The sequence below is a fragment of the Passer domesticus genome, chromosome 1, assembly GCF_036417665.1.
Source record: "Passer domesticus isolate bPasDom1 chromosome 1, bPasDom1.hap1, whole genome shotgun sequence".
NCBI lineage: Eukaryota > Metazoa > Chordata > Aves > Passeriformes > Passeridae > Passer > Passer domesticus.
Window position 1 is genome coordinate 16,145,390 of NC_087474.1, and position 14,860 is coordinate 16,160,249.

General features: G+C 38.8%; 1 protein-coding gene across 2 annotated transcripts in view; it reads right to left on the reverse strand.

The window, feature by feature from the left end:
* Positions 1-14,860, reverse strand: part of GPR158 (G protein-coupled receptor 158) — a 186,352-nt gene that overhangs the window by 6,353 nt on the left and 165,139 nt on the right. For both annotated transcript variants that reach the window (XM_064407624.1, XM_064407615.1), the window contains exons 8-10: positions 6,100-6,238; positions 2,119-2,224; positions 71-217 (exon numbers count right to left, since the gene is read on the reverse strand). In XM_064407624.1, the coding sequence (XP_064263694.1) occupies positions 71-217; positions 2,119-2,224; positions 6,100-6,238 (392 nt within the window). The remainder of the gene's footprint in view (positions 1-70; positions 218-2,118; positions 2,225-6,099; positions 6,239-14,860) is intronic.

Here is a 14,860-nt window from a genome sequence, read left to right on the forward strand (position 1 = left end):
GCAAGTTGGAGTTTTCTTCTAGGAAAAAGTGTTCTTGAAAACAAATGCTATTTAAATGAGTTCTATGTACCCGAATATCTTCAGGATCCAAACTATGTTCACTCCATGCTGAGTTGATACTGCTGTTCAGATAGGATCCAGACCGACCCATATCAAGCTCATCTTCATAAGCTTCTGTAGCTATATCATCTCTTGGGTTATTGCTTGAATGTGAAAACTGCAATAAGTTTGCGCAAAAAAAAAAAATGTTGCCATGAGTGCAAAAGTTTACTTCAACATGTAAGAGCTTACAAGAGTTTTATGGTACAATGACCCTTCTAAAGATTTGTGTGATTCTCAAATTCAAAACATTACTTAAGTTTCATTTGCTTAAGTGGTGTCCCATTAAGTCACAGTATTGTATGGAAGGAACTCTTATTAATGATGGCTTAACATGATAAATCTTAGAAGTTTGCATAAGGAAAAAAAAATCCCTACTTATTTTGACATCTGTTTGAACCTCTTTAAATGGCATTTCAATTAAGCCGGCATGAAAATAGACTTTCAGACATTTCCAATAAGGCTGCTAAAACAGTAAAACACTATTTTATACAATACACATCTTAATAATCCTGCAGAAAGCAATTCTCTTTTAGATCCTAACCCTGAAAAGGAAGACGTAAGGTAGGGGAAAAAAGCCAACAACAACAACAACAACAACAACAACAACAACAACAACAACAACAAAAGAAACTAATGAAAAAGTAGATAAATTTTTCTTCTATGTTTCATCAGATCCTTGAATTAGGAGTTGGAATGAGGTTGTCATTATTGTTTTGTTCATATTGATTCACTCATCTGAATTTACTATTGTCCACACAGTCATCTGTCTTCAGGACTTTATGAATAGAACTCAACCTTGTGAATCTTAATTCTCTGAATTCTTTGGTGTGTTGGAAGAAAAGTCTGTGCAGTGAAACACAGATAATAAGCTAAAAATCAAAATACTGATCCATAGTTATGATTCAGCTTCAGAAAGGTCAACAAATTTTCTAGGCTAGTTTAAAAAGACATCTCTGAAGATGTATAATATCTCTGAAGATACGTAATAAAGTACATAAATATAAAATAGAAAATATAAGATTATTGCTAAAGACCAGAAAAGTAATTTAAAATAAAACAAGGTTATGCAGTATTAAGGCTGCATCAATGGGTCCTTTGTCATGACTGTTCAGTGTACATATATTTGACAGCCATCAGCATACCCTGTTCTGACACACAGGAAAAAGGCAGGAATAGCAGCTTCATTAACCTGAAAATTCTATCAACCTGAACTGCTTAATGCTCTTTCTTCATATATAGGTTTCACCTTTACTGCTATTGTGACTCTTGAGCTTTTGATTAATATGATCAGTCATTTCAAAACCCATTAGAAAGTCATTCCTTCTGCTGGGGTACTGTCCTCAGAAGGAAGTTCCACTCCATTCCTGGGGACTGTTGCTAGGGCCAGGAGGAGCCACTTGCAGATCTCCTTCCCCTGGAGTTTCTGGGGGCTTTCTCTGCCCTTCCCTGGCTCCTGCCATCACCATCTCCCTGTGCCCCCACACACCTCTCTTGGCTCCCAGCACTGCTCCTGGCTCCCTGCCATGGCCACGTCTCCTCCCAGTGCAGCATCTGTCTGTCCCAGGCTCTGACTTGCAAAGGGTTCTCTTTTTTCAGCCTGTAACTGCCTGGTTTAAATCCCTACCTCCCCATCTCATGGCTAGTCCAGCCTACAAGAGTCCAGTGGTTCTATGCCCTTGCCAAAATTGTGTCTGCTCTCAGCTAACTCTAGCAGCAGCATGGCCATACAAATACCTTAAAAAAAAGCACAATTAGGCAGGATTCTTTCCTTCTTGAGTTAGTCATATCAACATTTTAAGTACTTTAAACTCCTGGAATTTTGAAAGCTGAAATAAAGAAACTTTGAAATGTATATTTTTAAAAAATAGAAATAATACAGCTTTCAAGGTAAAACAGCCAAATTTTACATCCCCCTTTTCTATCAGTTGCTGCTAGATTTACCCAGAAATGCTTCTGCATGACAACATTTCTCTTCCTCAGACTTGGCAAAAGAAAAGAGACAGCAGACTCAAATACCTTAGGGATCAGAAGTAGCCCAACAGTGACTGTCACAGTCAAATGTGTGTGTGCAAAAAACAGCATCAGCATCCAGTCAGACTGAAGTCTTGAAGAAAGAATGAATCTGAAAATAGAATACAGGGTTGCAATTCACTGCATTTCTCCAGTGCATTAGATTTAATATCATTAGTATTCCTTAGGTTTCTTTTCACTGAATGGCCAAACACAATTGGTTTTGTTCTGTACTGCTTTCATACAGACTAAAAATTACATCCACACACTTTCCCTATATACTAAAATTTCAAAACAACTCTGAAAACAACCAATCAACAAACCAAAATATAGAAAGGAACAACAGACCTTAAATTATACTGCTTATTCCATATTTCTCACTCTATTGAGCTGTCTTTTTGGTTTGTGTATATTGTCACAGTTTCTTTGGCCTGAGTTATGGCAGCTTACATACATCAAGGAGCTGAAGGGATGGTTTTAGGTTAACACATGTACTATGATGAATTGCAGTGCACTTTATAAACACAGGATGTCCACAGATCACAGCTATTGAGTACAGCTGATAAGCCATCCAAGGAAGAACTGAACTGAAATGCATTTTAGCAGGCAGCAGAGAAATGATCTTTATAGCAGGACCGCCCAGCTCACTGCTGTGGGATCCAAGAGCCTGTGAATGCTTGGAAATGAGGGGCTGAACTTGTCAAACAAAACAGTTCCTTGCTGAGCTTTCTAAAGGAGTGGCAGAAGAAGCAGTGCAGTTAAAGCTGAGGCATGCTTGGCTTGTCTGCTTTAGTGAGCTCCCAAAGCCAGGAGCAGTAAGCAGTGCAACGGATGAGCAGATGTACTGCAGGCTTGCAATTTCCAGGTTAACAAAAATCATTCAGATAGAAATGACATTTGCAACTTATCCAAGTTCACAGATGCACATTTTGAAGAAGCTTTTGTTAACAGAAATAGTCTGGCATGAAACACTGGCTTACATGCTGTTATAATACAGTCATAATTACTTGTTTAATACTTTGTAAATGCAACATTTTATGAACACAACAAAATATCCCAATTAATTAATTCCTAGAGAGTTCCTGTTGCTTTGGGGTGTGAGGGAACATGAGGAGGCTCAGGCCTGAGATTTAGTAAACTGAACACAATTGCACTGATGAAGATGACACGAGAAACTGATGGATGTAACAAATAACAGAGCAAAAAGTGAATAGAAGTTACAGACAGTGCTGTAAGGGATGGCAAGGTGGTTAATAGGGAGTCATTTGAGAGACGGCCAAACTTCACAGGTAATTGAAGGACCTCAGAGGGAGCAGAACTTGCAAGGTCAGTGGCACTGATGTAACCATATCAGCAACAGCAGATAAGATAGTGATTACCTAGATAATGGCATCACAAATTCCAAATTTGAGTACACGTGTAGGAAAACTGTGACCAATAGGAAAAGAATAAAGAGGGTGGATTGTTTATTTGGAAGACAAGGACTGGGACAGATAGAGAATAAGGTAGGTGAGGGAAAAACAAGCATGGAAAGAAGGTGGGGGTGGAAATGGCTAGTGACATGTAAGCAAGTTGTCACTGAGCTCTGTACCTGACGTATCTCCCATCTTCTGTTAAATCCTTATGTGTGATACCACTCTGCATGGTGCATGTGTGCATGTGCAATTGATGAACAAACCTCAGGCAGCATGTGGGTGGCCCCTGGGAAGACCCAAAGTGCCAGCCCAGGCCCAGCTGCAGAGGAGGAACAGGAGGAGGCTGTGTGTGGGACCTGCAGTGGCCCCTGTGGTGACTGCCCCACCATGGAGTTGATCAACCTGCAATGGAGCCAGCAGCAGACAGATGGGAGAAAGCACCCACATCCTGATGGCCACTGCATCTGCTTATCCTTTAACAGATCCAGTCCTCAGATTTTGTGAAGGCTTTTTTGCTTGCTTTATGGCAGAGACCTTGACTGATTAAGGCATCCATGCCATACCATGCCTCTGAATGCAAAATCACATTTGCAGTAGCCATTCAGCCCTAGCAAAGATAGAATTTCAATTTGAATGAGATTTTTTCCAGATAAATTTTGGGTTTCTCAGTAATATTAGAGAAAGAGCAATGCAGAAATTTAATATTATGATGATGTGAAGATAATCCAAAATCCCCTGTTTCTGAAATGGGAATACTTTCAAAGGAAAACAAAATGCAAACAGTTCAAGGTTTTATTTAATGCTCACATCAATCTTCCGTGAGCTTTGGGAGTTTTCAGACTGGATGGCTGCCTTGTAGGTGTCCTTCAAGGCTCCAGTACTTTCAACATCATGACAATTCAGGTATGTCATATAAATCTAAGTTTTACATTTCCGCCCTTTCAGTTGCATCCAAAACTTGGCAGGAAGACAGAAGCAAAAAAAAAAGGGATTAAGAGTTGGGCATGCAGAAATGAATGGACATAATCTCAGGAGGGGTCGTGTACATTTTTTTTCAATCGTATCTATAAACACTACACAATATTTCTTCAACAAACCAGCATATATCAGACAGATGGGAAAGAATCAATACAAAATGTACATTAAAAAAAAAAAAGAAGGAAGAATAGGATCAGCAGACCTTAGGCTGCAGGCACAGGACTGTCAATAAGACAAACTGAAAGACTTAATCCTTTTTGTCTCCTTCATAAAGAATGTATTAAAATGCCACATTTTCCCCTTTTCCCCTTTCTTTCATCCAAGGTTACTTGCCTCCTGTTCTATTGTTAAAAGAAACTTGCAGCCTACAAAAATACCTCTGAACTGTGTCTTCTAACATGGCTCAATATACAGTTTAGGAATATAAATTAATGGGGGGAAAATTGACTGAGAAGCTGTCACATTGGTAATAATAAACTCAAAAGTATTGCAAGTGAATGTTACATCTATCAGGAATGAAAAGGAAAATGCTGCCATCAAATAAAGATTTTAAAAAATAACTTTGCAGATGCTTGTGTTAGGGAGTATAGATTTTCAGTGCATGTGGGTGTTGAAATACAGGGTTAGGAGAAAGGGAAGGGAAAAAAATGGCATGCCTGAAAAATGCAGTGAACTGTATAACAATGATAAGGGAAAGGAGCACCAGGAAGGAACAGAGATGAAGGATTTGCTTTGCTGGTGTTTACTCAGAAAAAACCATGAAAGCAAAAATCAAGAAGACAAGGAGAAATGTTAGTGCCAAGACAGACAAAAGAACAGAGAAGAGTATTTGAAGACTGTCAATGAAGTAATGTAAAAATAAAAAAGATCTTAGAAGATAAAGTCTGTTAAGAGGCAAAAGAAGGTGTGAGAATGTCAGAAGAAAGTCTTAAGAGTTTTTACAGGATGAGATGAAACTCATGTTATCTTCCTCTTTCGCATTTTCTAGGACCAATTCATTTTTACAGGGTACTCTGTAGGAAATTTAGTAAATTTTCATGTAGCTCTAGCAAAGACCCTTATTTATTTGTTACTACCCAAATAATTTACAAGTATGAAATGCAAAGCCCATTATAGACTTCCTTAGAAACATGGGCTTTTTATCACTGATACAGCATTATATGTGTAACAATTTTTTATGTCAGCATATAAAACACTGTGCTTCATGCCCAAACCAGTACAATAATCTTAACACATAGCTGCAGCTCACCAATCTGTTACACATCAGCAAAAGTTCATACAAACCAACATTCTTACCTGCTGGTTTTCTAGGGATACAAAACAGTGAGTGGTATGTAGATGACTGAAGACAGTTGTTTGCTATACCTAATTTATCACATATACTGAATCACCTAACTATACTGAAAAAACCCTAATTATAAAATTGTATATTCTCGGATCCCATGGGAACAGTTTTAAGTTTAGCAAGCACTTAATTTTCAGAAACAAATATTTATAAGACTTTCCATTATCCTACCCCATTCACCCATTCTAAGTTGCACCATAGGAAACCTGAAAGATAAATGGTTAATTACTAGATCTACAGATCACTTGCCTAATTGTATGGAATATAGCAGAGATAATGAGCTCATTGTGAACTGCAACAGCCATATAACGTGGCTCATGAAATGCTGATGGGACTGTCCGCACTGCATAGCAGAGATAAACACCCCACAAGAGGAATAAAAATTCAGCTGTGAGAAGAACAAAAAGAAATAGTTTGCAATTAGTTTTATAGATGGAAGGAAATTTGAAGCACTACAGTATCTTCTGTATGTGTGAGTATCTATGCAAAGACAGTACACAAGTACACACATAGGCAGTCAAACTCTTTTGGATATTGTCACTGTACATTATATATTTGGTTTTAATTTTACACATCTTTTTCCACATCAGGAACCCTTGCATTTATGGTATTTCAGTTTACCAACTGACAAACTTTGAGACAATGTCTAAAAATGTCTTGCTTGCTTTTATAAGCAGTGCTACAGAAGTCTGACATCACTTCAAATAACGTGGATTTTTAATTGTAGCTCTAGTTCTTGTTACAGAGGCAGATATAGTGCTACTACCACACTATATGCTTTTCAAGACAACACTTCCATTTCAAAGGTTTATAACTTAGATAAAACAAACTATTTTGTGTTTATAAATTTCCTCTGTTCAAGACAGTTAATTTTGCTGGTATCCATAATATGACAAGTCACTTCTGAGGGTCTAATGCACTCTAAAGCAATAATACATTTCTTTTAGGAGAAAAATTAGTAAAGGAAGAAAGGAGAAAAAGTAAGGTGTCTGGATCAGCTTAAACAATTCAGATAGAGATAGCTCATCTGCACCCAACAGTACACTGACTTCAGCTTCCAGTGGACATCCTGTGACATCATTTTGACCTTGATACAAATGATTTCCTAACCACCTCAAAAAACTCCCAGAAAAAAAAACCCTACAGCTCTGTCATGCAGTTATGAATAGAGCAGGTGCCAGTCCCTCTTGCCTTGCAGTCTGGGTTGACAATGCCTGGAAGAGTTTTGAGTGTCACCCAGTAATGTGCAGTTCCATGTTAGACCCCTGCAATGCCAGCACTGCTCCAGACCAGCTTCAGAAACAGTGATCCCATTGTTACTCACACACTGCTTTTGTCTTGTTGAATTTTTGCAATAGAAACTACACTTAAATGCAGTATAATAGAAAATCAATTATTTTTCAGGCTTCTTTTTGCCAATAATTTTTCTACACTGTAACTAAACCTGGTGATCAGTAACATCATCCTGTGGAAGTGGTCAGCAAATAATTACTGGTCTGGTTTCAGTAATGACACCAATGCTTGTGAACCCCACCATTAACAGCAGACTAAAATATAATGTCAGCACTGGATAACTCATTAGAACATGCCCTCCAGTTCCTCTACTTTTAGTAGTTCATGACTGCTGTAACTTACCTATAATATATTGTTATACCATTTTGAAACTTCAAATATTGGTATTAATTTCAGGTAAAACCAGTAAGAGAAAAGTCTGGATAAAATTAATTCAGTCATATCTCTCCGTGCTATGAGAAGAGCTCAGTTTGAACTCTGAATAACACTTTGCACATTTCTTAATGAAAAATATATGTCCTATCTCCAAGATCCTAATTTTATCAGAACACATGCTCCACAGACCCACAGACCCCAGTTACATAAACCCAAACATTTGAAAGGGCATAATCCATCCATACTGCTGGGTTTGTGATCTTCCTCACCAAATCCTAACAATAATAAACTTTTTGATCTTTTAGCTAAGTAATAGTATGATTTGAGGCCTTACTGAGTGTCAAAATGAAAAAAATCTTGGTATGAATTTTCTGAGACTGTATACATGCAGGTATGTTTTTCCCAAATTACTCATACACTTGGCCAAGCTGACTTCTACTTCTGTTTAATTTCTAGAAAATTAGCTGTGCTATAAATGAAGTCTGTTATTCTGCTTTCTTCAAAACTCCTGCACAGAATTACTTACAAAGCCATATTGATCCTGAAGTCTTTCCTGACCAAGTGGAATACAAAACCGGCTTCAATGAAATAAGAATAAAGGTTTTTTCCAAATCTTAACAGTCTGGGTTTTTTTCTTTAGGTAGTCATCTCACATATGCAGAATCCTGGCACTGGAATGTATTGCTCTTCAAATGTCTGTAATTTATTTCTTTAATTGCTCCATGATGATTTAGAAGAAATTGAAAAGCAGAAAATTGTTAGAATTAGGCTGCTAAAGCCATGTCACTATATCTTACTGTCCTGTCTTCTATGGAAACCCTTCATACTAACACTGTTCAGCAGGGCTCCTCTAACATGCCAGACAACACCTATTTCCTCACATTTTGCCTTTGATTCAAATTTCTCCTGCTCCCCAACATGATCAGCAGAACTGAATGATGAGCTAATTGTGAAATAACAGGCACACTCCACAAAACCACCCAGGGCTCTTTCTCAGCTGAAGTGAGAAGAACCCCAAGTTTCTTTCTGACTAAAAAGATGAAAAAGATCAGTTACAAGTGCTAACAGAGGTTGCGAGTTTTAAAAGGTTTGGCTTTCAAAGAAATAAAAAAAAACATGTAAAATTTCATTTGCTGAAGGTATTCTTACTTGAACTAAAGACTGAAGGCCAAATTTTGCCTACTTTTAGAAGAAAAAATAAAATTGCTGTAATTTTGAAATAGTGGTTTTTGGGTTGTTTTTTTTTTCTTTGCATACAGAGCAAATGAAAACGAAAAAAACCCATACATCCATTAAAAAAACCCAATAAAACTCTTACAACCTTATTTATCTAGGCTAAGTAGGAAGGCAGATAACATCTGATCTCCAGATCTGATTAATTCTGAAAATTTCAGTTTTCAGTTTCACAATCATAGTTGGAAGGAATTCTTAAGACAAAAAGCAATTTCAAAGTATTAATATACTGGCGCATAACAGTAGTTTGTACCATTCAGTGCATAATGCTTTTAGAAAAGCTTTACATTTAGAGCAGAGTTGGCACTCCTGTCTGCAGATAATAATTACTGCGACATCTGGTATGGAACACAAATACAGAAGAGCTCTTAAAACATAAGGTAAAATAACAGAGTTCCTTTACTTGCTGAGCCCAACATTACAATAATTTCATCAGCAATGACAAAACAGACTGATAGAAAACTGATTTATTATCTAAACCACTAATTAAACAGATTAAATGTATGATGTAAAAGCTGTGTTTGGGGGAGAAGTGAAGTTCCTATTAGCTACAGATGGTTAGTGCAATTTGCAACAAAAATCTGAAGGTGTTAAAAATTTTTGCTGTATTTTTTTCCTACATGGCCTTTTTACATTCTCAATATAATGTAATATATGAATGTATTTATTACTGAAATGAATAACAAAGATATAACTAATGATAGATAGATAGATAGATAGATAGATAGATAGATAGATAGATAGATAGATAGATAGATGAGTATATCTGGGCACCATGCAGCAAGGTTCTAATGTACAGTTCATCTCTCTCTTTTAGATTGTTGATGGGACACTAGTGACTGCTTTGCAACAAATATCTTTAATGGTCAAAATCTATGAAATGTGATATGAAATTCCTACTTGGCTTGCTGAATAATTTTTCACTAAAAGTCTGGTGTAGAAAAGCGACTTTCTGATCACTAAAGGATTATCATAGCATACTGCGTACCTGTCAAGAGAAAACTCAAAGCTCAAAACACATGGTTTTGTTCCTACGATTTAGCACAAGGCTTATAAATTATCCCATTTCATATATTAAGCACAAAACCCAAAAAACCCTCCTTTCCCCTTCTGAAAAAATTATGGAAATTCCTTGGAGAGAGGGCTGTCAGCTGTTCTCTGGACAGAAAATGCAGAGTCAAAAAAAATAAAACATAAAGAACTCTGAAAAAAACCTTGCAGCAGATTTTCAATAATTGTCCAAAACAGGCATTCAGATTTGGGAGGAAATCTCTGATAGATAAGAGGTTAAGAAAAGGCACAGTTGCTTTAAAGGCATAAATGGATGCAGAGATGAATGGAAGGTAGGAGATGAAAATGTAAAGTGACCTCAATATGTCATGTGCACAAATGAATTAGTCTTTAAATATCTCTCTTAGTCACTACCTACTTCTTATCCACAGAACCTTTTATCTGGTCTTTGCATTATCTGATCAACCTGCTTAGTATATTCGTCGGTGCTTAAAAATCAGGATTCTTCCTTGTCTTCATGATGGTGATTATGTTTTTGGAAAATGAAGCAATTTGGAGCACTTAACTTGATCATCCAACACACTGGGCCAGACTCGCCTGGTGCCACTGGCCTGTTACAATGAAGAGTGTGCCATGTCCACTCACTTGAGATCTCTTTAGACCACTGCTCATATTCTGCATCCTCTGATAATGAAGGACAGTGACATATATCCATAGTTCATGGTATGTATATGCTTTACAGAATGGGATGGACTTAGGGTTGTTACTACTGACTAAATCAAACTTCCTCAAAAGATCTGGGTTAACATATTTTCTAGGCTTTGCTAAACGTGCAGTGGTCTGTGTTGCTCTGAGCAGAAGCAAATCCCCACGTTAATCACTGCTGCTTTCACTCCTGCTATGCAGATGTCTGTACTCCACCTAATCAAGGCTGCCTAATGAAGAAGGCTCTGCATTTTGTTGCAAAAGACATTTGGATGTCTAGTGTAAGACAGGAAAGACTACAATGGGGGAAAGTGGTCTAGCACACATGCACAACTGACTTCTAACTCTGCTTGTGCCTCAGGCTCATATTCTCATATTCTACGAATGTGAAAAAAGTGCATTTGAGGTCCCCATTCAATCCAAATTATGCATAGGTCATAATTTTTGCAGAAGTGGGAGCATTTTTCTTGCTATTTGGGTGCCAAATACACATTTTTGCTGTGATGTGCAGTAAAAATAAGCACACAGGGCTGTATTTGTAGCCAGTGAGACCATAAAAATGTTGCAAATATATTTGAGTAAGCTCTGTAACTAAGCCAAAGGCATTGCAACGTGGACAACCATATTAAATGGACCATATAACCCTAATCTCACTGTGCTTCAGCTCTGCCTGTGTAAAATGGGGATAATGCCACCCTGCCATTCAGGACAACAGTGGAAATAAATTTACCCATATTTGTGAAGAGCTTAAGTCCTAAAATGTGGGTTTCCTTCCTGCCATGGTCAGGAGAGAAATGTGAATTATTTCAGATTATCCTGGTTGCTTCTCAGCCCTCCTACCCTGGCAGAAATGCCTTTCTCTTCATTCTCTTCTTCATGCCAGCCCCTCGGTGAAGATGGCTGTGAGCTCTCTGGAGCCAGGACACCCATTCCTGTGCTCACTTGCACTCTGCTGTCCAGGAGCTACTCGCAAAAAAGAAGACAGTCCTGAAAGATTAAAGCCCATTTTCATGGCTCTGTATGAAGCTTTATGTCTGACTACACTTACATGTTTAAAAAGCACCACCACAGGCCAAAACCAGGCCACTGCTCCCCAGGGACTGTGACATTAAAGCTGTGACTTGCCTAAGTTCAGTTGGAATTCTGAACTCTACACTCTTGATAAAATAGTACTGTTCCAACCATTATACCATTTTTAAAACTCTAATTACTGATTACCACTCTGCTTACATCCATAGCACAGCTATGACAACTCATCTATTTCTCTACCACACTTCACTACATTTTAAATCCCGCTTACTGAGATGAAGTGAGCTATGGATCTGGAAGCGCAGCTCTTCCATCCGTTCATTCACTCAGGGTGCCAGCTGGAGCTGAGCATGCACCATTTTAAAACTGGAAAAAATTGTGTCCTCAATTGCTCTTGTGTTGCCAGCCAACGCAATCTCTTTCTGCATCGCTGTGTCCAATCTCCCACCTGGAGAGTTGCACCATGTCATAGGAGAAGCATTTTTCTTCAACTGAAAGGATTTTCATATATTTCAATGAACTGTGATTACAAGTCTTTAGCGTTGAGTTATTCCTAGCAAATTATAAATTACCAGAGGTTTATCTGTCTCTCCAACCATATCTCAGCATCATTTTAATTAGCTATGCACAGCAATAACGAGAGCTATTTGTGGTAAAAGAATTGATGGTGCCAGATTCAGACTTTTTTTCCTCCTAGAACTTCCATGGCCTGTGGCTGTGAAGGCTGAGAGAGAAGAGTGGGGTCCTTGGGCTGGTGGGAGGCACAGCATACTCTGTCCCCCACACTGTCACAAGACTGCCTTGCAGGTCTACTCAAAGTGAAGCAAGGGCCATGCAGACCATGGTCTGTGGGTCCCGTGGCTTCAGGGTGCCCTAGAGATGGCTTTTGCTGGCAGTGGAGACATATCCACTGACCTGGGTGTGAGCAACAGACCAAGGAGTCTCACTGCACTAAACACATGCCAGTCTCAGGTCTCTAGGAATTCCTCTAATTTTTGCACTTATTTTAGCCCTTCTAATAAATTATTTTCTTAATTCCTCTAGAATTAAGGCTGTCTTGCCTCATGACTTCCACAGCTCACTGTTGTTACTAAACACTCTTCTTGTCTCCACGTGCCCTATCAACCTCTTTGCTTGTGTGTGGATGAAAGAGGGAGAACAGCATCAGCTGAAAGCGGCTGAGTGTGGGGCCTCTTCTCTCACATCTTAAAGAGGACGCAAACAAATGCCAATGGCATCCAAAGTACTTAAAGTGTCAGAAAGATTTGGAGCAGTACCAGTAGTGGACCCCAAAAAGAGTGGTGCAACAACAAGAGGAAGTCAGAACACCTTCCAGCCTCTCCCAAACCACAGGGACTTGCAGAAGCAACTAAATATGGCATTCACCAATACATAAACACATGGCCCAGGCAACACAAACATGGTTTCCTGAGGAGAAATACTTTGTAGAAATGATGCCTAGGTAAAGGGTATGGGATTTCACTTTACATGTAACAGGTAACAAGAGAAAGTAACGTTACTGCAGGGGTTAATGCAACCCAAACTGCTAAACCTGGGGGTTCCAGCAGCACTCCCCATCTTTGGTGCTGTCCCTCATCCTCTTCCAGACTTACCTTATCCTAGAGATGAGTGCCATCCAACTGCACACAGTGCCAGGGATGCAGACTGTGGAAGGATTGCTGAAGAGGTGTACAGGGTGGCAGGAGGAGTGATTCACAAGCAGAAAAGAGACAGAGCTGAAGGTACTTTGTAAAACACTGTTCTTCTTCTATTTCTGCTGCAAACATTTATACAACCCTGGCCTTATCACTTAGAATAAGCTTTTCACAAGTGATCACTATTTTTACATGATATATTTTTTGAGTACCTAACGTGAGAAATGAAGCCAGATCCACACCAGTGCTGAATTCTAAGTATCTCCTGGTTGTGCTTTCCACAGAGGAGGCTATAAACAGTACTCTGAAAAAACAGTCCCTCCACGTCTCAAGACAGACACTGAAAATGGATAATTTTGGCTTTAATCTTTGTACATTGATGCTAAGGGGAACATGTTTAAAAATGCCCATTTGGAAATGAACAGTTCTTCATTCACTGCGTGCCCTGAACAACACACACCAAATATGGCATAGGGCCACATCAAATGGGGATAACAAAGAGAAATAATGATCACTCATTCACTGAATGCAGCAGAGAGCCTGTAGAAAATTTAATAAAGGGCCCTCATAAGGATGTATTACAATGCCCTAGCTCAAAACTGTATAGGTAGTCTTGATGCCCAGAGCATGTCCTGGCACCTCATGCCCTCGTTAGATGCAAAGATTGTGTATGTTGAGCATCAACAAATGAACAGTGATAGGGAGTTCTTCTGGGAATAGTCAAAAAATACTAATTTTGTTCCTTTTTGTGGCTGAGAGAATGCAGTAATTATGAAGAAGTTTCATATTTGAAACCCTCCTGATGCCCAAGACCCAAAGCATGACCTGTGGATGTGAGGCCCACGGCAGCAGCTCAGCACAGTGGAGCAGCACTGCTCCTGCCAGCCAGAAATCAAACAGGTACAGGGGAAAAACATCTCCCTGTCCTTAGTTAATACCTGTCATTCACTTCTGGTCTAAATAAAAACTGAAAAACACACACAGAATGCATGGGGGATTTTTAAAAACTTGCCTATCCATTTGGGGTGAAACTGGCCCCGCTGAAGTCAGGAACATCAACCTGTCAAGAATTCTCCTCTGCTTTTTGTTTGTGCTTGTGCATGCATGTTTATCTCTCTGCCTGCCTTTGTCTCCTCCCTGGGGCTTTGTTCATTAAACTTATTATATTGTCTCTTTTTCCAGTTTCTGGGAAGCTCTTTTAAATCCTGGTACAATATCTGTTACACTTATAAGATTTTTTCCCCTCAGGATAAAGAACAGTAGTTTGATTTGTGACACTGCAAGCCCTTAGGTAGCAGAAGTTTATCACTTGGACTTGTTTTCTAAGTCAAAATCTGATTGTGACAGGTAGAGGTATAGAATATATTCAGGCCATTGAGAAAAGGCTTTGTGGGTAAGTATTTTCAAGGCCTCAGGTCTTTCTCTGCAATCTCAGACTGTCAACCATGCCATGGCTTTTCAATGAGACAGATGCCCTGACCTTGAAAGGGATGCAGAAACTAACACTCAGGAAATAAAAGAATAAGGCAAGTAACAAATAAGCTACCCACAAGTATCCAACCCTAAGGAAAATACAGACTAACGTACAAACCCAAAGGAGAATACACAGTAACTTACATTACATTATGTAGATAAAGTAAGATTTACTGAATGCTAATTTTTCTCATCAGCATATCACAGAGTACAGAGGCAATGCTAGAAACAGTGAT